This window comes from Lissotriton vulgaris, chromosome 4_1, assembly GCF_964263255.1.
Source record: "Lissotriton vulgaris chromosome 4_1, aLisVul1.2, whole genome shotgun sequence".
Lineage (NCBI taxonomy): Eukaryota > Metazoa > Chordata > Amphibia > Caudata > Salamandridae > Lissotriton > Lissotriton vulgaris.
The window spans coordinates 2,049,509,965-2,049,535,114 of NC_141691.1; the positions used below are offsets into that span (position 1 = coordinate 2,049,509,965).

Consider the following 25,150-nt stretch of genomic DNA (forward strand, 5'->3'; position numbering starts at 1 on the left):
CAGAGACCATTCCCAAAGATACCCCTTCAATGACTATAGCCACTTCGTCAATGAAATAGCTGTTGACAACGAGAAGACAGAGTCCTCAAAAAAAGTATCATCAATTATAAAGACCTGTTGACAACAAGAGTATCATCTTTGACAAGTAAACTTTCGATGAAGAAAACTCTGACAGTAAGAAAGACCCTGACAAAACCTTCCCTTCATCCGCTCACTTGATAAAGAATTCCTCGAGGATGGTATTGCCACTGTTGAGAACTACACTTCTGCCATCGGCAACTGTATTCCTAACGCTATAATTGTCAGCCCATTGATGCCACCCATTCCTATACAATCAATTATTTGGCCAATTAGGATTGCTCTTGAATAGTCATCAAGGCTGCTGCTTAACGACTGCTGTGAGGAAGAGCTCATACCTGAAGCGATGAGGAGGATAGTGATGAAAGTCAGTGAGATGACTCTTTTGCACATACTCCTCATGATCTGTACTTTTAGTTTGCACATGATGACGCATCTGATTATGAAAAGTGATTGAAGGGTGCGTGATGAGCACTCCTGGTTTGTTCTATTTTAAACCTCCTTATAAATTGGTGCAATGATTGTAGAGGGTTGTCCTCCTGATCATGCAACTGAACACAGTGAACCCCTAGAATAGAAGTTACACATAAGATTGATTCCCGGACCATAGACTTTCTAGATGTAAGAATCATCAAAACAGAAACAGGTTTTCAGACGGAATTATACTCTAAACCAACAGATCGCAATAATGCATTGGCTTACAACAGCTTCCATCCGAGAAGTCTAATCAGCAACTTGCCATTTTCACAACTCATAAGGATTAAACATATTTGTTCAGAAACACACACAGGACTGATCAAGATGGATGAACATTTGCTTAGATACGAAGACAGAGGTTATCCTATTGACATGTTGAAGCAAAGCAAAGAAAAAGTCATTAAAATGGAGAGAAAGGATTTGTTACTAACTCAAGACAAAACGACCAAAGACAAGATGGTATTCGTATCTAAATATACCACCCAATCTAAAGCAATTAAAAAAATCATCAACAAAAGATGGGAATTATTATCCACTGAACCAGATTTCAAAGGCCTCTTCAAGGAAGAACCACTACACGCGTATACCAGAGGGCAAAACCTGAGAAAAATTCTCAAACACGCAAAACCAGAAACGGAGGAAACTGTGTATAAAGGAACAACACGTTGTCAAAATTGCATACACTGCAATAATGTTATCACTGGAGATACATTCAATCATCCAACAACTGGAAAAGTAATCAAATTAAGGCATACAAGTGATTGCAACGCCCAAAATGTGATCTATGGCATTAAATGCCCATGTGGGAAGATGTATGTGGGAAAAACGGAGCGCAAAATTAAAATTAGTCACGGAACACAAGAGCAAGATCAGAAATTTAGCACCAGTTTCACCACTAGCACAACACTGGAAAGAATTCAACCACTCTATTTCCCAATTACGTTTTTTTGTCATAGAGAAACTAGCAATGCAACAGGGCGTGGATAACAGACAGAAATTGCTCCAACAAGAGCTATTTTGGATCAAGACTTTACAAACCATGTCCCCCAAGGGGCTCAATGACCGATACGATTTATCCTGCTATTTGTGAAGGACAGTTTAAAACAAGATAGGATTACCCAAAGGACTTTTGGCTTTTATTCTAACAAGTATAGTGCCACTAATAGATCAAGAACAGTAGCTTTAGAACCACGTTCGACATATTGAATTAATAACTCCGTCTCTGTGTCTTGAGATAATTTGATATATTGCAAGTATCATTTCTTTGTAAACTAGTGGTTTCTTACAATGTGTCAACACAGATCAGATGTACATGAGACATTTCGAGTGCTATATCTAAGCTATTGACTAGCCTTCATTATGGGGAGTTCAATGTATATGTATATGCACAAATTTTTGAAATCACAGATCAAACATTTCTCTAGGGCCATTACCACATATACCAGGTTTAGATAACCAATATCAAGCCTAAACATTACACCAAGAGTCATATATAGCTGTTTATATTTGATAGTTCCACCATCATTGATAGTTCATATAATGGCCACTGATTGACACAAGTAAAAGAACGAAGCTATACCACATCTTGGATCTCACTTTTTACCTGGTCTTTTATTATAAATACACATTCAATCAGAACCACAAGAATGTACAGACACTGAGCAACCAGAGCTTTTTCGCATCTAACATCTTTTGTAATTACTGACTTAGAAACATAATAACTTATTTCAACAGGGATACATTTGAATAAAGTTAAGATATATCATCCATCGTTTAAAAGGTTCATCCGATCGTTCTATTTTCGCCCCTTTGTAAAATAACCTACAGCAAGCACCATAGTCCGTTTTCAGTGTTAGAACCTCCAGGCGTGTATTATCTTCACAGCCGTCCATGGCGGCCACTTTCGAAAGACTCGGCGTTCGTGAGCAAGTTCGGATCACATTACTCATAGGTATGTTAATCGTCCCTTAGAGTTTCTCTAGCCATTATTCCTCGTATACATATTTCTCTGACCATGGAGTTCTTTACAACATGGCCCATTTACACTCGTGTCTGTGTTTTTTTGCAGACACTCGAAGATAGTCAAATTTTCAGGTAGGAACTCCATTAATTTTTATTATGTTGGCAATAGCTAGTCAGATAACAACAGAGATTTAACAGAGTATCACTATATCTTTAAATATCAAACAGGTTTCCGACCTACAGATTAATTATAGGTAGGCTTTGCAATTTAATTGCATATATACTCTTTCTCATGCATTTAATGTGATCGTTACGGTATACATAGGCACAGCTTTATTACGCTACATTTGTGGTCTTTATTACAGCATTAATTCAAACCAGTCCAAAGTACCATTGGTAACCCAGGTCAGAAGGGGCGCTCTGCAAATAAGGGTGAAGTATAGTTCCCAAATATATGTATCGGTGCTCAAAGGAAGGGTGTGGTCACCAACACCCCACACAACCTAACCAGTAGGTCTACAAAACAAATTGATTTTCCTGAGCACTCACAGTCTATATAGTTCAAATATCAAAGATAATAGTATTTCAAATACATCCAAAGCAGTCCCAGGTGGGTAATCCAAAATGATATATCAAAAAGTCCTTCAGATCATGGATTTTTATTTTTCACTTCTCTAAAATAAAAATCCATGATCTGAAGGACTTTTTGATATATCATTTTGGATTACCCACCTGGGACTGCTTTGGATGTATTTGAAATACTATTATCTTTGATATTTGAACTATATAGACTGTGAGTGCTCAGGAAAATCAATCAGTCCAAAGTACCTCTGGGTAAGATATCCATTCAGTAGTGTTTAAACCTACCATTAAATTGTGACATGAGATATATAATAAATAGACCCTTTTTTCACTTCATAGGTGTGACTCTACAGACATTTTTTCTAACAGAGGTAGGCATATTCACATTCAATTAGATCTATTTACAATCAGCTACCATGGGCCCACATGTTAAAACATACATTTTTATTTTTTCCTTTTAGAATTGCCCCTGAGGAAGGTACCGTTGGGGACCGAAATGCATCAGGCGTGTCAAATGTTAATACTGATTGAAATATAATATGATATGAGTAAATCATTATAATGTACAAATGTATATGGGATTTATAATCTCAAAGCGATTGTGATGAATTTATGATTTGTGTCATACAATATGAATTTTGTTGAAATCAAAGAAAATTAAAAAGTATGAATAATGATGGCATCATGAATTAATTTAAAGTTAGAAGCAGAGTAGGTGTAGGAAAACACCGAGTGAACAGTGCATGATTGGACTAACCGTTTGGCTAGTCTTACCTATAGTTGCATCTGATTATGAGGCATATTATCAGTGCTCCAGTGAGGCAAAAGGTGATGATACAGGACCAACCAACTGTGGCACCTCAGTCCATAGTCCAAGTGCTAGCAGATTTTTTTTAACACCTTAGCTGCGTGTAAACATTTCTCCCCAGTGCTGCGCTGTCCATTAGAACTAGTGCTGAATGGACGTTCAATGGTCGTGCGCAGCACTGGGGAGGTAGCGCTGCTGACGACCATTGGCCGTCAGCAGCACTTAAGGGGTTAAAGCTTATGAAGAGCTTTTGAAGAGCTATATGAAAGGCCATCTCTGCAGGCATATCAACCAAAAGTGCAAGTAATACCAACACAACAAGTGGCTCCACAAAAAGCTCCAACTCCTTCTGCCCAACCTGATCTGTAATTTTTCCAACACAGCCAGATATCCACGGCACTCAGCGGCTGTAATCTGATAGAGACTTCTAGCTGCAGATTCCATACCTTTGAATTTCCCAGGCGTCAGACTGGATCCGGAAAGTTTTGCTAAGCAAATACCCCTTGTGAACGGCGTTGTGTGATTCCATTCGGCTCCGCATGACGTAGTTGGAGTCGTTATGACTTCGCAGTGCCAATGTAGGTGCCACCCAGGCACTCGGATGTCAGTTCTGATCTTTTTGTACCCGTTAAGCGTTGATCTTCCGCTTTTTCGCAGATTTTTCTCGACTTTTGTCTAATTTGAAAATGTTTCCATTTCGCATGCGAGGGAGGTCTCCGAGGAAGACAGGTTTCAAGCCGTGCGGTGTCTGCCACTACATGATGTCGGTCACCGATCTCCTCATCTGTCTCCGGTGTCTCGAGCACGACCACAGAGCCGGAACGTTGTCACTCAACGCAATTCCCGTGCCAATTGAACCCAGAGGTTCAATGTTGTCGCCTGCTATGCTCAGGAGAGGAGTGGGAGGGATCTATGGATCCTCTGGAACACCAGGATGTCTCTGAAGAGAATTTGGACTGGTATGTGGAACTTAGGGAGGCCAGTTGGCTGGACACTTCCCCAGATACTGTCATGCTTTCCCTGCCAAAAGTAGCTACTGAGGAGGGGGCATGCTATGCCATGGTGGTAAAGAGGGCAGCTGAGGTTCTTGGACTAGAACTGCCCTCAGTGCAGGTCAGGACTTATCTCCTGAACGTGGTGCTTCATCCAGGAGCTTTCATTTCTGAACCCCTTTTGCCCTTTAATTAGGCACCTATGGAGGCATGTGAACCAAGCCCAGCACAGGGGCTCCTGTGAATAGGACAATTGCATGCCATCACCCAGCACTGGGCGACCCAAAGTTCCTCAGCCAACACCCCACCCCAGAAGGTTTGGTGGTGCAGGCCTTTACGTCCCACGGCGCATTCCCTTCGGTCCCTTCGGATAGGGAATCCAAGAGGCTGGACTCATTTGGAAAAAAGTTATTTTCTTCCTTCAGCCTGGCATTGCAGTCGGTGAATACCTCATGCTTATTGGGCCGTTTCTCCCATTCCCTTTGGAGACGGTTGCATAAGTGCTGCCACAAGTCCCGGTGGAAGTCCGGGCTGTGATCTCCCAGGCAGTCAAGGATAGGAGAGATGCAACAAAATTCACCATACGATGACAGATTCGCTGGGCAGATCGATTTCAATGACAGTGGCCTTGAGGCGCCACACCTGGCTTAGAACAACTGGCTTCTCGGGTGATGTCCTTTTGATGGAACACGTCTTTTTGGCGAAAATGAAGACTTGGCCCTGGTCAGGGTCAAGGACTCTAGAGATACAGACAGATCCTTGGGCCTCTCCTCCACTCCTCCTGTCCAGTCTTCGTTTCGTGGCAACAGACTGGGGTTCAAGCTGCTTCAGCCTTATCCAAGCTCCTGTCCTGCACAGCCTCGCAAGCCGTGCAGAGACGTGGACACGGTGCATTCGGATCAAGGAATGGAGGTCAGAAGTAGTCGGCCTCCCTGCCGCCAGCAACCGTAGACTCCAAGCCAAGCTCTCTGCAAACCCACACTACCCCAGTTGGTGGAAGAATTAGTCATCTTACCCACTGGAAATCAATAACATTGGACAATTGGGTCTTGCAGATCATCCAGAAGGGCTATTATCTGTCTTTCCTCTTTTTTTCCTCCTCTCATTCTGTCAAATCAGGAACAGCTGACGGAGGATCATTTAAGGTTGCTCCAAGAGGAAGTTACTGTTCTCTTGGCCAAGTCTTGGCCACGGAAGCTATAGAAAGGGTCCTGGTTTCAAAAATAGACTGCTGTTATTCCCCGCTACTTTCTGATTCCAAAAAAGAACAAAGGGTTGCAGCCCATTTTGGATCTAAGGACCATCAATCTCTTCCTCAAGGAGAAGTTCAAGATGCTCAGTCTAGCTGAGGTCTTGTCTGCCCTAGACGAAGAAGAGTGGATGGTAAAGTTGGATCTGCAGGACGCATATTTTCACATTCCCATCCTGCCAGGCCACAGGCATCATCAGCAGTGCAAGGTAGGCTGTGAGAGCACTTTCAGTTTACTGCGCTCCCCTTCGGCCGCACCAGTTCCCCTCGGGTGTTCAGCAAGGTAACGGCGGTAGTCGCAGCTCATTTCTGCAGTTTAGGGGTGTCCGTCTTCCCCTACCGCGACGACTGGCTGGTGAAGGCGTCCTCGCCCCAGGCAGTTGTCTCCCACCTTCAGGCTGTGGCGGACCTCCTGTATTCGCTGTGGTTCTCTATAAACATGCCAAAGTCACAACTGAATCCTTCTTAGATGCTCCCTTTCATTGGGGCAGTTCTGGACACAGTGCAGTTTTGGACCTATCCTCCAGAGTAGCGAGTCCAGGATATTCAGGTTATGATTCCGATGTTTTAGCCTCTAGCCTGGATATTGGTAAGACTGACTCTGAGGCTGTTGGGCCTCATGGCCTCCTGTATCCTGTTGGTAAAGCATGCCAGGTGGTGAATGCGGGCTCTGCGGTGGGACCTGAAGTTGCAGTAGACACAGCATTGAGGAAATCTCACCAACGTGGTTCAGATCTCAGAAGGAACTGCAAGAGATCTGCAGTGGTGGTTGACGAACCACGATTTATTCGATGGCAGACACCTCTTCCCTACCGAACCAGACCTCAGTCGTGGCATATGAGTCATTTCTGGGTTTGGGCGGCCATCTGGGAGAGGTGGAGATCAGGGGACAGTGGTCTTCGGCAGAGACGTGATTCCACCTTGATTTGTTGGAGCTCTGGGCGATTTGATTGCCATTAAAAGCATTTGTTCCTGAAGGTAATCCTGGATAAGACAGGCCTTTAAGTTTTTTCTTAAATTGATATAGTTATCTGAGGCGAAGGTCGCAATATAGTATGTTCCACTAGGCCGCTGCTAAATAAGAAAAGTAATGGCCCCCTGTCCTCACTTCTGCGCATAGTCTTGGCTTGGGCCAGAATCTGATATCTCAAGTTTTGGGTTGGTTTATAAAAATCTAGTCTGGAACGTAGAACCGCTGGGCCTGTTTTGTAAAGTGGCTAGTGTGTCTCACAGAGTAGTTTAAATTGTGCTCCTTTGCACATGGGCAGCTATTGAAGAGATTTCAAACAAGCTGAGGCTGACCTAAATCTTTGTTGCAAATTAGTCTGGCTGCCACATTCTTGATTACCTGAAGACTGAAAAGAGGTAATCTGTGATCCTAACATAGATCGCATTCTTGTAATCCAGTCTACTAGTCACCAATGCATGGACAGTAGTTCTGCGGCAGTCTCCTGGAATCCATCGGAAGAGTTTTATCAGGAGTTTTAGTATGCTGAAGCATTGGTCACAAGGGGCATTTACTTGTTCCTGCATTGCTAAGGATTTGTCTATTAAGATCCTCAAGTTTTCTGTCACTTTCTTATGCTCGGGGACTGGGCCTAGAGAAGTTGGCCACCTGAAGTAGTTCCAAATATGTTGTGCCCCAACAAAGAGCAGGATCTCTGATGTTTCTGTGTTTAATTTCAGTATGCCCTCATCCAGCTTGACATCTCTGCTCAGGTTGAATCTAATTTCCTGATGTTTTTCCCCAATCAAAATTACCAGGTGGGGTCATCTGCGTAAGAGCAAATCTGAAAACCTAATTTCCTGACAATGTTTGCATTGGATGAGACGTACACATTGAAAAGAGTTCGGCTAAGGAAGACAGTCAGAGGGTGTATGCATATGGATGTGCGGGGGAGCGACCTGAAGGTGTCTAGTTGCACTGATTTGGTTGTAATCTATTGGTCCGCTCCTGCGGTGCCCCAAGGAAAAGGACATTGGCGTAGACCAGGCATGATGTAATTAGTGCATGGACAATGTCTTTGAGTGGCCTCTGGTAGGAATTTTTAAGTCTTCTTCAAAGATTTCAGTACTATAAAACAGACACCAGCAGTTAACTAAACCTCTGGTATATAATATTGGTGCGTGTTCATTTTCACGTTAAGAGGTTTTGTAACTGATGTGGGAGAAGGTTTGCCCAGCTCTGTAGGCCATATTCTGGTCGTATCAATAGGAGAAGTGGTCCCAAAAAACAGTATCTCGGATATAACATAATTGAGGCAGAGGCAACTCTTACACGTCCACTCAGCCACTGCCAACAGGCACCCCTGGAAATTGGCTTTGATTGAATCATCCAGATGGTTGAAACCATACATCAGCTGAGTGTCATCAGCGTAGGACACAACATTAAAGGCCTATGCTTGTACAGTGGAGGCGAAGACTATGAGTAAATCCCTGTGGAACACCACTATTCACTTCCCCAACTGATGTATTAAGATGTCATGAAACACTGTGTCGAAAGCAGCAGACAAGTGGAGTAATATTACTATAGATCTGTTCCCTGAATTAAACCTGTTATTAATAAAATTCATTACCTCTAAGAGGGCTGATTCTGTCCTTAAACCAGCGAGCTTTGAGCATCGTGTTCTGGTCTCTGGTGCTGCAAGGAGTGGTTGGTGGGGGTCTAAAGGTTCTGTGCTGCCAACTTACCCTGGTAGGTTTCTTTAGCTGTTATGGCCCTGCACTGAGACCACGTCATCCAACTGACCCTTGGAGTCTCTTGCTTCTGCTGGGCTCCAGAGACAACGTTTCCACGAGCAGGACACAGCAGGCACAGTTACTTGTCCTTTTCTAGCCACCAGGTACAGTCTACACCGGCGCAGCCTCCCTTTGCTGGTTCCATGGTGCAGCAGGACAGTCTTCCTTCGGCCCTACTTCCTGTTCATGGGCCTTTGGACTACCAGGTCCCCCTCTCCTCATGACCACCTGCAAAGTGTGGTATCTGGCTAACCCAGGAGGCACTATTCTGCCTATTTCCAACATGACTGAATCCCTATCTTGTCCAGATCAAAGTGAAAAATTCCAGTTACTGTCACTAAAATATCAACCTCTACTGCGTGCCGGTAGTTGGGGTTGTGCGGCTTCCAGATGTTGCGCTCCAAAAATGCGGCTCATGCGCAGAATTCCGTTTGTTCCTTTCTGTGCTTTCAAAAATGTAGTCGGTTACTCCATAGTCTTTTCTATAACTTTTCTCTTAAAGTGTATAGTGTGCAAGGGAAAAAGCCACTTCTAAGACAAGAGGGTTCAAGCCATGTTGGAACTGTTGCAAACAGATGTCTGTGACAGACCGTCATGAGGTAGGACAGTGGTGTCTGGGGTCAGAGTAAGATTCCAGGGCCTGTGAAAACTGCACCCAGATGAATTCAAGGGCCATAGGGTACCTTACATTGTAGCTGTCTTTCGCCAAACATTGGAAGACTCTCAGGTGTGACTGGTGGAAGTCAAATCAAAAGAGAAGTCCTGATCATGCTTCAAAAGTTGTTACCCCAGTAGATCGTCACGAGTCGTCAGGTAAGTCAAATAAGAAGCATAAGAAAGTGGAATTTGCCCCATTACCACCACACTTGGACGCCCTCATATCTGATGGTGTCAAAGTGCCACATGATATTGCTTGCGATCTCCACCGGAGTCGATCCTGAGTCTGCTGCATCACAGCAAGTAAAGGCATTTAGGGAGGCAATGCTGCACATTTTTGGCGCTTTACCGCATCTCTCTGGCGTGCCCCCAAGGATCCGCAGGCCCCTCCAGTCAGCCATGCGGGTCTCCCATCATTGCGGTCTAAGCTCCTTAAATCCTTCTTGGGTCCAGCACTGCTCTAATTTGTTCTCTAACTCCGACTGAGGCTACACTCTGGTTCCATTGGAACAGAGCCAGCCAACAACTATTCTGAGTTCGATACTTTGCCCTTATCACGCGGTAGGGTCTAGATTTTGCACAGTCTTTTTAACCCTAACTTAATGATCATTTTGATGAAGGCAAGGCTTGTGTCACCCAATATGATGAGTAGAATTAGTATGATTGCCTGTGGCCTAGATTTCTATTCAGATACTGGCCTGGTTTCTCTTCCCTGGCCTGCTGCTGAAGGAAGCTCCTCCTTTGCTGTCATTATACAGGTGGTGCCAGAAATACTGGACCTACAACACCCTACTATTGAGGTGAATACTGATGTTCTGACTGAGAACCTCCAGCCTGGCCAAGCTTCTACAAAACCACTATTACCATTTAATAAAGCCCTCACAGATACCCACTTGGGCAGCAAGTGACCTCCAGTGGAGAGGCAGGGCACGTTCGCCATAGTCCAGCACCAGGCGATCCTGACTTTCTCACTTATCATCCTACGCCTGCGAGCTTGGTGATGCAGGTGTTCAACAGTAAGGTTAATTGCACAAGCATTCCCCACTACTGCACCGGATTGTGAGTGTAAGAGAATGGAGATATTTGGCTAGATCATGTTTTCCTCCCTCAGTCTTGCACTGTAATCCTTAAACGCCAGCTGTTTTCTAGGCCGCTTCTACCAAGCCCCATACGAGACAGTGGCCCAAGTTTTAGCTGCAGGTCCGACGACCTCAGGGCGTCCCTAACCCAAGCCATCCAGGGCAGCCATGGCCCAGCTAAATTTGTAATTTGGTCTGGCTTGGACAAGACTGACTGCTTAGGTTGAGCTACGAGAGTGGTACTTATGCATCATTCCTGGATGAAGTCTACTGGCTCTCATATTTTTGTTGGCAAAGCAAAGGCACAGTTTAGGGAGAGCTGGGTTGCTGCACTTTCCTTGGATCTTTCTGCCACCAAAAACAAACAATTCCACCTGCAGTTTTCATGGCTATGGTGGGGGTTTGTTTCCCCATTGCCAGACACCTCTACTAGCCCAGAAGACTTGGCAGTTTTTTTTGTGACTGAGGCCACAGCTCACAAACCCAATGCCCGGGGCATTAGGGACACTATGTGGCTCAAACCCCACCTCTCCAGCTACCTCAGCTGCAAAATCTCTTTAGTGTGTCCCTTCTGGCTCATAGCCACCCGGTAGGAGACAAGATCTGACATTTCCTCCAGAAGTGGCAAGCCATCAACAATTGGTCCTCCAAATTGTTAGAGTTGACAGACTCCTATTTCTTTCTACCCACATCACTTTCCACCACCAATAGGGCACCTGACGGAGGAATTCCTGCCTCTCCTGCAGCAGCAAGTGCATTCCATTTTAGCCACAGGGGCCATCAAGAGGATTCCGACCTTGGAAGCAGGAAATTGGTGTTACTCCCGCTGCAATCTTGTGCCAAAGAACACTGAGTCCTTTTACATAATTTAGATCTCCTCCCTCAACGCGTTCCTGCAGAAGGTCAAATTCAAGATGCATTCACAAACTCAGGTCCTGTCTGCCCTGGACCCCGGAGACTGGATGGTGGCGTTAATCCTGCAGGACTCTAATTTTTATATCCCTGTTCTGCATATCCATAGGTGGCAATTGCGGTTCACAGTGGGCCAGGAACATTCAGCTCACAATGCTCCCCTTTGGTGGTCACGAAAGTGATGATGCTGGTCACACAGACCTATGGAGGTCAGGAATAAGAGTCACTCCTCCTTTCCTCCCGTTCCAGTGACTAGCTACTGAATGTGGACTCACCTCAGGCAGTAATCAGCCACTTCCAGACAGAGCTGACCTGCTACAGTTGTTGAAGTTCACTATCAACGTGCAAGGTGACACCCAAATCCCTTGCAGCTGCCCTTTTCATCTAAGACATTCTGGATACAGCATGGTTTTGTGCCTTTCTCCAGGACTTTCAGGGTATGAGCCCACTGATTCAGCCTCTTTACTGGATCTTACTTCTGATGACTCTGAGGCTACTCTGATTGCTTACTTCCAGCATTCTGCTGGTGAAACATACCAGATGGCAATGCAAGCTTTGCAGCGCGACCTAAAGTACCTGTGAGCTCAGCACCAGGATATGCAGACTTGAATCCAGATTTCAGAGGTGACTGCAAAAGGCCCTGCAGAGGTGGCTGCTGGACCACGATTGGGTCAGTGGCAGACCCTTCTCCTTACCCCACTCAGATTTGACAGTGGTGATGGATGCATTGTTTTTGAGTTGGGGAGGCTATCTGGAAAGGTAGAGACTAGATGTATGTACTCTCCAGTGGACACTTGACTCCACATCACTTTGTGGGAGTTAAGGGCGATTCAGAGGAAAGCTGGTCCTGGTTCTCACGGAAAACACAGCAGCCATGTGGAACAGCAATAAGCAGGACTGGGAGGAGTCTTGGTTTCTGTGCCTGGAGACTCTTTGGTTCTGGAAGTGGCTGGACATCTAGGAATTTCTCTGATGGTGAACCTTCTGGCAGGATTTTTTAAACACCAGAGCAGACAAATCTCAGTCACCAACTTTGTGGACCACGTATAGCAGTCACCCAGAGGTAACAGTGGGCATCTTCCAGCACTGTGGAGAACACCAGCTGGATATTTTCCCCGACACTGAAAACACACAGTAACATCACTTTTGAATGTTAGATTTTCCAATAACATTGTTTCTTGGAAACACATTCTGTCCACAGTGTAGTTTGGGACTCCTGTATGCCTTCTTGCCAGTGACTCTAATTATTTGGGTTCTGTGAAAGAACAGGAACAACCAGGCCCAAATCATCCTAGTGACCCTGGATTGTGCCAGGAGAGTGAGGTACATCGGACTCCTGAGCATGAGTCACTGTCCTCTGATCAAGCTGCCTCTTCTGGAGGATCTCCTGTCATATCAGTAGGGTAGAGTGCTGCACGCAGGCCTTGCTGCTTTGCATCTTTATGGCTTGAGATTGAGCAGCAACACTTAACCTACTTCGACCTTCCCTCTGATGTCGTTTGGCAGTGAGGCATCCCTTGACAAAATCATTGTAGCCCAGCCTTTTTGGCAAATTAGTGGATTGGGTTGGCACCTGACATACTGATCCGTTACAAGGAAAGTTGTCTTACGTTATGTTGTTCATTCCTTTCAAGGCCCAGCAGCGACTTGCTTTGGGCACAGTTAAGGACAACTGATAGTCTCTTGGCTTGTTTGCAGTTGCCCGGTCAGCCCTCTTCACTCAAATCCCATATTGTGATGAGATTTTTAAAAGGTTAGCATCATTTGTTTCAGCCAAAACTCTTTGTGATGCCTCAGGGGGCTTGAAAGTAGTCAGCGCTTTTTTGATGCACACTCCTTTTGCGCTGCTCCACAGTTGTCTTTTGAGCTTCAACCACTCTCTCATTTTCATAACCTTGCTAGACATGTGAGTGAGCTGCTTTCCAAGTCAGGCCAGTTCTTAACCCTTCTGTCATTCTGTGTTCCATCTCCTCCCTTTGAGGAAGAGGGTCACTCCATTGTTAGGTCCACAAGAGGGCACTAAGGTTTTATATCAATTGCACCAAAGCACTTTGGGTGGACTTTCAGTATGGTTATCCCAGAAAGAAGGGACTTGAAGTGCAAAAACTGGATTTTTCTCTAAGAATTAGTATCTGCATAAATATCTGCTAGCCACTGGTGAAGAAACGGCCCAGGAAGGCTTGCGGGCTCATTCCACTCGGGCTTAAGCAGCTTCCGTTTGCATTGGAATATGGAGTTCCTATTTAAAACATTTATCAGGCGGCTATGTGGACATTGTCACACCTGTTCACAAAGCAATACTACCTGGAGAGTGTGGTCCATAGAGAAGAGCGTTTTTCCTCTCCATCATGCCAGACTTTTTGGTCTGAAAAGTTCAGACCCACAACCTTGGAAGGTACTGCTATGACATCTATTCAAACTGTGAGGAGTCTGCGGAAGAAGTATTAATCAGAAATCAAGTTACTTACCTTCAGTAACTTTCTTTCTGGTGGATACCCTATCTAACTGCAGATTCTTAACTGACCTCCACACTAGTCATGCAAATCTATCACTGAGATTTGCATCTACGGGTGCAGATAGGCTAGACAGCAACTGACGACAGTGTGCATGGGTGGTGCTTATTTACCTCTTCCTTTGTCACTTACGGAGGGGAATGACGTTGGCGCAGAGCTGCACGCAGCCACCCACCAGCATGCAGGAATACTGCTTTAAAAGTTTCCAGAACCAGTCTGACGCCTGGGAAATATTCACAAGGTGATCAGTCTGCTGTATAGTATCCACCAGAAAAAGCGTTACCGAAGGTAATTAACTTGTTCCACTCTCACAAACTTTTCTTGTATCACATTGGCCCACAGATTGATTGAATAGACCGCTCACTGGAGCTACTAGACACATTCTACCAATAGGATGAATGCCATAACAGCACTGCTTGATGGATTGTTTTCAAAGACATTTATAAGGCAGCTACATGGAGGACGAGACATAAGTTCTTGAAACATTACTGCATCAACCTAGAAACTAGTAAGAAATCATAAGTAGGAAGAGCGGTGCTCCATAAAGTAACCTCATTCCCATTTCTATTTTCATTCTTGTATACTGCTGCAATAATCTTGATGCCAACATGTGAATCTACAAAGCAAACAATGCTGGAGGAGAAAATGAATTACCTTCAACTTCAGTTCTCCAGTAGTGGAATCTTTCATAGTCACATGCAGACCTCTCTCCTTCCCTTTCATGAAACTCTTCATATGCGGTGTTCCTGCACTGACACGAGCTGGAAAATCTGCTATTTGGAAACCTTTGTAAGGGAAAGGAATAAGGGTGCTGCTCTTTGATCTGCAGATGGTTTGGTCACACAAAGAGGTGGCGTGGATTTGTTTATTCTATGACCTTTTTTTAGTGTTACTGAGTTCTTTTGCTGGCATTGAGTTTCAGCCTAACTATGGGGAATGATTTAAGAATGTAAACCTGAGAAAGTTGCCAATTCTGTCGAACTGAATTTATAGGTAACTCACTTTCTTTTCTTCCATGGGAATCCTCCTCTTAAGACATAAGCAACCTTTCAACCTCCTTGGACAAGTAAAGAGTACAGCATATTTTCCTTTTTTCACCTAGGATACTCTTCTGTACATAACAATTAACTGAGCTGTCACTTTTGTGACATAATGGGACACTGGAGGAAGGGCGAAACCCTTAGAGGACAGGGTGTCAAGTTATTATTTTTATGTATATGACAGCCTATCGGATAACATTAGTTAGAGCTGGCATCTTTTGGCGTGTTTCCCCTGAGTTTTTGCTTTCTGACTTCGTGGTTTTGATTCGTTTTTGCTGGTTAAGTGTCTCTGCCCACTTTCTCACTGCTGTTCAGTGTTAAAGTGCAAGGGCTCCTGTTGTAAATTGTATTATGGATTGGCGTTTCCATGATTGGCAAATTTGATTTTACTAGTAAAGTGCATAGTGGGTGCCAGGACCTGTAAATCAAATACTGCTAGAGGTCCTGCAGCACTGGTAGTGCCACCCACACAAGCAGCCCTGTAAAGGGGGTCTCAGAGCAGCTACTGCAGTGTCTGCACGCAGTTTGTAACTTCCATGTCAACAGGCCCTAATCTTCCCTTTTCTTACATGTAAGTCGCCCCTAAGGTAGGCCCAAGATACCCCTGTGGACAGGGTGCTGTGTATGGGAAAGGTAGGACACGTACTGGTGTGTGTACCATGTCCCGCAAGTGTCATGTCCTGGAAGTGTACTACAGTGAGTTTCGTATTTCATCGGATAGATTGGCAGTTTACATATAACATCTTTTAAGCATATCGTCCCATTGAGGCATGATAGAAAAACAGAGTTTAGTATGCCTGGACTCAGAATTAGAAAATTCATCTTTTAGTAAAGATGATATTCATGTTCTGTTTGAAAATACCACTTTCAGAATGTGGTAAGCCATCCTGTGTGCCTCTGATGGGTTGTGGATTGTCTGTCTGGCTTTGGAGTGACGGGGCTGGGGATGTGGATTCATTGTTAGCCGACTCTGGTGGCTCAGTGGACTAATGCAGCCACTGCAGGGGCCTGTGTTCGACCTCATGGTCACAGGTTGAAATCCCAGCGGGTCCACTCAGCCTTTTATCCATTTGAGGTCGATAAAATGAGTACCATTGAGTTGGGTAACAATGTACATCTGTTATTTCAGCGCCAACATGCCCTGTTGCTGGGGTGTAGGTGCGCTTTACAAAAACACCTGTGATGTTAATGTAGACAGCGACTGGGGGGGGGTTAAGGTTTGTTCTGCCTTTCCTGGATGTCAGGGCTAGGATGAATAGACCTGGGCTGCATTTTGAGTAGTAGGAGGACATTTCCTTGCACCTGAATGGGCCTGGTCTGCCTTGCACAATGCTGTCTCCACCTCCTACTGGGAAGCTGGACCAGAGATGACAGAACTGATTTGGACTGAGTACAGAGCCTTTTTGCCTGAGAGAACAAAGAGAAATATTGTATAAATATTGGGTCCCAAACCCAAGAACTTTCTAACTCTTTTGGACCAAGAAGACTGCCAAGAAGAAGAGCTGGAGAAGCTGTGAGGAGGATCTTCCACTTTTCTGCGTACTTTTCTGTGTTGGGCTGCAGTGGCTGCTTCTGTCTTGGGCAGTGAAAGCACTTGACTGAACTTTCTGCAACTTCTTTCTGTGGGTTTCTCCAAGGGCTTGATATAGAGCTTGCCCCCTATTCATGAACTCTCAGGAACAGCAAAGACGTCAAGTTCATCTGCTACCAGCACTGGGAACTGTGTGTTTCGTGCTGCAACAGAAGAAAAAGCAGCCTGACGCAGTCAATGATGCAGCTGCCGACACTGTTTCCTGAAGGCACCACAGAGGGTACTGCCGCACTTCGCACCGCAACCCTGGTCTCCCTGATACTGCCACTGCTTGCAACGTGACCTGTGGGCACCACACTTCGCCACTCCTCACTTCATGCCACCGCACTGGTATCCCCAACGACAATGCTCCACGCCAACATCAAAGCCACTGCTTGGACCTTGGTACGAGAGCACCGCTCATAAGTTACACAATGCATCGTCCTCATCCCCCACCACAGCCTTGGCCTACCACCAGTGCCTTCGATTCCACTTAGTCAGCCGATGACAGCGCTTCAGCAATGACGCCGCCACTGCCAGCACAGCAACTAGCAAATCATCCCTTCGCACCTCAGCCTTGGTGTCATCGACCCGGCTGGACGACCGTCACCGAGACTCTGCCTGCACCGAGACCTGAGGGCACTGCACCGCTGCACTTTGCACCGCAGCCCCACGCCTTCCAACGCCCGCGCTCCCGACTTCAACCAAGAGGAGTTCGATCTGCTATGCGTGTGACATTTTAGAGCTCAACGAGAGGTCGCTGATGCCCTGCATTTCAAAAGGTACTGTTTTGTGGGTCTTCCTGCACCGTAGCTGGCCCGTACACAGGTACAAAGGCACAAAGATTCTTTATCTTGTTCTATATTTTCTTTCTTTTGCCCAGCGATCATGTTACGTCGTGTAGGGCATTCCTCATGACCTCTTCAGGGATGTCTTCCTTTTTTACTTGTTACAGATCACCTTCCATCTGGTTATACTTCCGTTTGTGAGTCTTTCAGTCAATATATTCATATGTTTCCATTAAGTCCGCAGCTTACTTATTTCCCAAAATCTGTTGGAGAACACAAACGCTGGGAGAATGAATACACCTGCGTGGTCGCCAAAAGAAATAGGAAAGTGGTGCATGGATTGTCATTTCAATGGAGTATTGGGTTGTAGGACTCACTCGTTATTTGAGAAATAGGCCAGCTACGGATTCAATTGAAACGGATGAATATATTGACTGAAAGACTCATGAAGATTTGCCGGGACGGAAGTATAACCAGTTCAAAGGTGATCTGTGATAAGTAAAAGAGGAAGACAGCCTTGCAGAAGCCGTGGGGAACGCCCTACACAACGAAACACGTGTTGGCTGGGCAAAAGAAAGAAAATAAAGAACAAGATAAAGAATCTTTGTGCGTTTGTACCCTTGTATTTGTACTTCTGATAGGATGTAGCTTGTGCTCAGGGCTTGGATTGTCTGCTCTTGGCACTATTAGAGGTGATTTCTCAGCCATCTATTCTTTATTTAAGTTACCTGCTTCATCATCTGTTCCCTCCAAGACTATTTATCCTGCCTCAATGGATCTCATTCTGGTCCTAACATTTCTCATGTGCCTGCTCTTCAAGCACCTGCACAACTGCCCAGTTTGCCTACTCCCCATCAATACTGCTTTCCTGGTGGCCATAATATCAGCCAGTAGGTTCAGTGAACTGCAAGCAACCTCTGTGCACCATTAATATACAACTTTCTGTCCAGAAAAACTGGTTCTGAGGACCTGTGCAGCCTCCTTCCCGAAGGCTGGGACACTTTTTAACATCGGCCAGAATATCACCTTTCCTACCTTCTTTACTCTGCCTCATCCGTCTTAAGAGGAGGAGAGGCTCCATCATCTAGGCTCAAAAAGAGTGTTGTCGTTCTGCCTTGATCGCACAGTGCAAAATGATTTCTGTAGTGGATTGCCCTTCTAAGGCCCTTAGCACTACACACCAATGCATCAGCGCTTTTCGTAGCTCTGTGCTTCTGACGTGGAAAGTCCTGAAAAGAAACTTATATCAGTGCACCGGGTTGACACCTATATAGGCACTGCATACATCACATCTGGTGCGGACTATGAGGAGCCGAACAACGCCATCTACCAGTGCGTAGGATTATTTCTCAAGAATTTCTAGAACCAGTCATGACGCCTGGTGATCAGTCTAATGTAGGAATCTGCAGCCAGATAGTCTCTACCAGATAATGCTATACCGAAAGTAAGTAACTTTTCAAATTCTCATGGTATTGTCATAACAGCTTGTCTTATTTGGAGACCGTAATAGAGTGGATCTAGGGAGCAACTGGGATAGTAATTGACCACTCCTCTACACAATGTCTGTTGGGCATTCTAGTAACCCAAACATAGGAAGATGCAGTATAAATTCATTCATCTCTTACTCCTACTGGCAAATTGGTGTATCGCCAGGGGGTGACCGAAAACTAAGAAACCGGAGGTGGAGCTCTGGAAAAGAGGACACTGTTAAATGGTCACTGGCAGAGGAGGCACACATCAGGCTGTTCCATAGTTACGAGAAGGTCACTAAGGATTTAGATGCCTTGGAGGGGAGGGGAGGGGAGGGGCGGGGGCATAATGTCAACATTTAAAGAGGCTGGGACTGGTAGATTGAAACAGATGCCTGCATCCGGGGGCAATTGAAGGGTAGCTTTGTAATGCGTGGATGCCACTGACCTGGCGCTGCAGACTGGGGGTTGGGGGTGTGGGGAGAAATAGGCCTATCCACGAATAAGGACTAGAATGTGTCTTTGAGTAACAAAGATGGACAGGTACGTTGTTTTGGTGTGACTGGGAGGGAAATTGCAACAATGGGTATGATCAATATAACTGCAACAGTATGTTGGCAAGAAATGGTGATGATTGTCACAGCTTTTTGACGTTTGTGTTTGTTAGGCAAGCATGTTATTGGCAAAAATATACAAATGAATAAAAAAAGTAAATGTGGTCTTTACATGGTTAGAATTTTGGTATGTTCCTGTCATGTGTTAGTCCCACTTACACATGTATGATTTCATTTTTCTTTGGCGTGTGGGAATGCACAGTGGTCAGACTTTGACGGTTGGCTGGAAGTGTCTGAGATTTCTCTCAAATACATTTTGGGAACACAGTGTTTTTTCCACACATATTTTGACACTTGTAGGACATTCTGGGGAGGAAAATTTACTGTGATCCATGCAAGACACCCCACCCTGGTCTCTAGTTTTTTTAAATGCCCAGGGTGGTTAGGGTTCCATGGATGCCGGTCAAACCACTGCCAGAATACTGCAGCCATCCCCCTTGAAAGTGAGGATGTTAGGCCTAGTTTTAACGATGCAGGGCTTTCTTTGTAACAGGGATAGGATGCATGCAAGAAATACCATACTTCATTTCCCTTTGATCACTAGTTTTCATATATACAAAGAGTTAGTAGGGTTCCCTTGATACCAGCTGAGTTAGCCCGCCACGCTTTCTTGTCTGAACCCCACCTCAGTGACTAGTTATCTTTCTGTCTTTTGGGGTAATAAGATTGGAAGTGAATCCTCTACACTGACCACACCCACCAGAATTCCATAAAAAAGGCATATTTCCATGGTGTCCAGTAGGCAGAAAAGCAGTTAGCCCCAGGTGGCGAAGGCAGCAGTAGCTCCTTCAGAGGCGGTAGGGTACAGTATATATTGCTTTTCAGTCGTGTATAAAAGACTTCAGTTTAAGTAAGCAACACTATTCTTTTGCTTTTTTATCAGGACCGTAATGAGAATGATTTGGAGAAGATCAAGAGCTCACTTATACTTTGCTACGGCTATGTGGCCATGTATGCTCCCAAAGAACTTGTGCTGTCAAGGATCGAATCGGACATCCTAAGGGGCATCTTCAAGTACTTTAATAGTAAGGTGAGTTCCCCCACTGCATTGAGGAACCCTCCTCATAATTGATGCTTTTCACAGTCTTACACAGAATTGTCCCTTTGAAATCTTTTTTCTATGCAGAGACTAAATCACTGTTCTGTTCCCAACAAATGGCACACTAATACTAAACTGAAAACTACCTTTGACAGAGAAATTTCTACTGAATTAATTTTTGTTCCATGATTCTTCTTTGTAGATTACTCAGCAATGCTCACCGTCAGAATATGCTTCAAATCAAAACACTGTTTTTCTCTTAAACACTTGCTACTCCGCTCGCTAATTTTCACGAAGGCAACAGGGTTTATAAATATCTTAACATCTCCAAAATATGTATATGCAGCTGTAGCTTTTCAGCTTTGACAACACAATCGCTAAAAAGTGTATTTCCCATAATACTCTTGATTTCTTTTTTTGTGAAGGTTAGCTGGAGCTAATGCTGGTTAGGCACAACTCTAGATTAATGCAAGTTGTGCGGGCTGTTGCCATGTAGTTGCACTTTGCTGATGACCTTTCCTAGTTATTATCCTGCTGAAGGTCATCTGATCGATCTTTAAACGTCTTATTGTGTCTAGACTTGTGTTTGAAAGAAAAACTACTAAATTAAATATTCTACTCATTGACTTCTCTCACTTGTTTAAATGGTGGGGGGGGGATTATCCTTAGAACTCACAATGTATTTACCTTTGTTTTTTCCCTTCAAAAACTTCCCAACTTCTGAGGCAATGGGGTCTGTAGACCCTAGATATGTGGAAGGTCCACGGATATTGCTTGTCAGGAAATTACTGATTAAGAAATGTGACACACTTCCCTTAACAGTGGTGGCTGTTCCTGCTGTGTGTACAACCCATTAGGTACTGTTGCAACTTTGCTTTCAAGAGCGCCATAGGTGACCTCTATCTCTCTGTCATATAGAGAAGTTCTGGCTCTGCCCATGCCTTATGTAAGCATTACGTAATGTACAGGGAAATTGATCAATGGATTCTTCTACTTAACTTTTTCTAGACATTATTTTTCTGATGGATGCATCTAACGGGAAACATCCTTTACAACGCAACTTTTACCACACAGTGCCTTTATGACGCAACTTTTACAACGCAAACCATTACAACGCATTGCGCTGGGGGGCACTCTAGGATAGGGAATAAGTTTAATTTTTCCAGTATTCAATCTTTCATAGATTCAAATGCTTGTATCTTCCCCGTCGTCATGGTGGGAGTCTCCCGGTAAATAATAACCATAGCAGTAGAAGAAAAAACTGCCTGAAACCATAGAGTAGTGAAACCAGAGGGTAACCTCTCCTCCTCATTATGTGGCCCAAACTACAGCCAATCAGCAGCCAGCCCCAGCCTACACCATTCCCAGCACAGCCACCATACCTCAGATTTCCAACCGCCTTCGTGTGAGAAGGAGTCTCCCTGAGCTCTGCTCAGTTTTTTCTCTCTTCACTGAACTTTTGACCTTCACAGTTTTGGGAGTCAGGTATTGTGTTTTTTCTTGTCAGCATTAATAATTTCAGAATGGCTGATAGCTCCAAGAAGAGCCTTTTCAGAGCTTCCAGGTCCTGTGGCAAGGCCAGACTATTTTCTGAGGATCCTCACAAGCAGTGCTTGTACTGTCTGTACCCTAAGCATATTCCTAAGGACTGCAAGTATTGCCGGACCTTCTCTGCCAAAACTCTGAAGGATAGAGAAGCGCGCCTTTTTTATGGCTTCAGAAAAGGAAAACTCCAGACTTAGAGTCTGAGGGGGAAGCCAAAGGACACACCTCTATAAAACAGAAGAGAAGGTCCTCTGAGGAAAAGGGAGATGGGAAGAAACCTAAAGCAGGAAAATCTAAGTAAGGTGAATCCTCTACTTCTCTCCCTCCAACTCCTCTCAAGCCTTCCTCAGGAAAGAGGGCTTCTCTCCCTCCAACTCCTCTCAAGCCTTCCTCAGGAAAGAAGGTGTAGGAGAGTAGGGTCTGCAATCCTATGATCACCCAGATTTTTTTGCTTTTGTTTCACTGGTTTACGACTTTCTCTGGCTGTGGGCCTGCCAATCAGACCCACAGCCTGGCTGTTCTCTCTCTAAATTACAACGTGTACCTTAGGTGCATTTACCAATTGGTACTGGGCCACCTTATCAGACCCTGTAACTCAGGGCATAGGTGTACCCAGGGCCTACCAGGGGCTGAAGCATGTATTATGCCACCCCTGGCTGGCCTCCTAAATTTGACACAACTGGCTGCATGACAGCTGGGGCAAAGTCTTGTAATCACCCTTTGCTGTAGATATAGTATACCTATATCTAACCCTAAAATGGACACACAGATCCCTATCAGTCACTCCTCTGGCAGGCCTTAACAATCCTGAAGGCAGAGTGCTTGGAATCGTGTGAGATGGTGCTCTGGCATGAGCTGAGCCTGTCTGCAGCTTGCGGAACCAAGTCCTAATAGCTGTTCCATGATATCGCATACCATATACTCTTAAGTGCATTATAATCCTCGCGGTTAAATGCTATCTTTGGTATTGCTTTATCAAAACATGTCGAGTAAGGTGTCATACGAATTGGAATACTAACCCCTCGCCAATTCTGGCGACGGGGTTAGCATTCCACCCTTCTAGAGGGACACGACATGTATGTAACTGTGTACCCCGGTTAAAGTTAACTAAAGCCTCAGCTCCACAAAATGGATGCTGCCACCACAGACACGAGTCTGACCCCCTGCAGCTGGAAGTCCTTCCAGCGAGGGGAGCCTGGACAAAGGGTTTCCTGTCAGGGGCGGTGCTAGCACCGTCCCAGACATGGTTTTGTGTATCCTGGGTAGGCAGGGCTTTACAGGAAGGTGACTGCTGAGTGGCACCCCGGTGCTCACTACGCATAGGCCAGTCAGAACCAGTTCCAGGGGCACCCCAGCCCCTGGCCTGGGGAAAGTCCGGCATGGGAGAGGGGTGTAACGACCCCCCTCCTAGTCCCACCCATAGGCAGGACCTAGTCACCGGGTCAGCCCCCTTTTTTAGTATAAAGAAGGGAGCGGGCCCCCTGTTCAAATTAGATCATCTTTGGAATCAAGACACGACTTTCTTCGAAAGGACTTCAAGATTTCTTCTTCAAGATTCTCCCTTGTGACTAAGGAGTAGTCACCCTGCATCCGCAGGCACCATCCTAAGAACACTGCGGTCTGCTGCAAGTCCTTCCTCCGGAATCCGACGACCCAGCTCGACGAGGCCCGGCTTCCCTGGCACCTCTGACCTCTACTCACCTCTACAGCAAAGCTGAGAACTGTGAGTGCGACGAGACCTCGAGGGACCGACGATCGCCAAGACTGCACGACTTCTTTGCAACAAGCCCACCGAGTCTTCCACTGGTGAGTGCTTTGGGGTCCGAGAAGCCCCAACCCTGAGCAGCTCCAGCACCGAAGATCAGCCCTCCAGCATCTCCACGATCTGCGTGGGGCCCTTCTGCTTTTGCCTGCTCACAGCGTTGTTTGGCTACTAGCCGGCTGGCTTGTGGCCTTCTTAACGACGCCCGACGACATCACTGCTGCTGGTCTGGTTGCTCCAGACTGGCCCTTGCTTCCTTCTTCAAGAGAGGCACCCCGGACCCTCCTGGTCCACTCCAGACGCCATTTTGAGTCCACCGCGTGGGCTTGAATTTGCCAAGGCTTTGTTGCCCAATCCTGGGTCCAGCGACGCCGACAGCTTCATCCATCGTGGGACAGCTCGCTCCTCCATCCTGGTCGCCGACAACGCCTCCTGGTCCGTGAGATCTGCGAGCACAGCGTCACCCACTCACCTAGTCGAGGTGACTACCATCCGGTGCCCTCCTGGTGCCACCTGACTACTGGCTAGTAGTCACGAACTTGGTCCCCTCTGCTTTCAGGTGTCTTCTATCATCGATCCAGGCTTGGATCCATCGAACTTTCTTCACTGGTCGCCTGCCAGCAACTTCTTTCTTCCAGGCTCCTGGTCCGTCTACGAGGATTCCCGACGTCTTTTGAGACCTATGCAGCTGCAGCCCCTGGGCTAGGTAACTTCGGCATTTCGGTGTCCCAGCATAGCCTCACTATCCAAGGGTCAGAATCCACTTTCGTTTTCCTCCTACCAGGTCGGGTTCGCCCGAGAACACTAACTTTCTGAAATCAAGCTACCATAGACTTTGTCCCGCATCACGCGTGAGAGTGCACACTCTGCACCCGAGTCCCCTGGGTCTCCTAAAAGTAATCTGAAGATTCTATAGTCAAGATCTAGCGATTCCAAAGCCTATAAGTACTGTACTTACCTGCTAGTAATTTCGCATTCCACTTTCAGAGTATATGGTTTTCCGTGCCCCTCGGGCATTTGTATATACTGTGCTAACTTAAGTATTTTCGTAAGAGTTTTGTTTTGTGCTTAGTACCCTGTCCTCATAAAGAGTACAGGGCTGTTGTGATTTTAATAAATACACTGTTTATTTTCATAACACTTGTGTGGTGTCCTTTCACTGCGTATTCAAGGGGTACATGTGTGGTATAACAGCTGGCTTAACACGCCCTCTCGAGTCTTTAGCCTTAGACTGCTCGTATCCATGCTACTAGGATAGCTGGTCTATAAGGTTGA

The 25,150-nt window shown here is 45.5% G+C and overlaps 1 protein-coding gene across 2 annotated transcripts in view; it reads left to right on the forward strand.

The window, feature by feature from the left end:
• The window catches only part of MROH1 (maestro heat like repeat family member 1), a 2,204,128-nt gene that overhangs the window by 1,191,897 nt on the left and 987,081 nt on the right, over positions 1-25,150 (forward strand). For both annotated transcript variants that reach the window (XM_086966435.1, XM_086966436.1), the window contains exon 22: positions 20,413-20,559. In XM_086966435.1, coding sequence (XP_086822561.1) covers positions 20,413-20,559 — 147 coding nt within the window. The remainder of the gene's footprint in view (positions 1-20,412; positions 20,560-25,150) is intronic.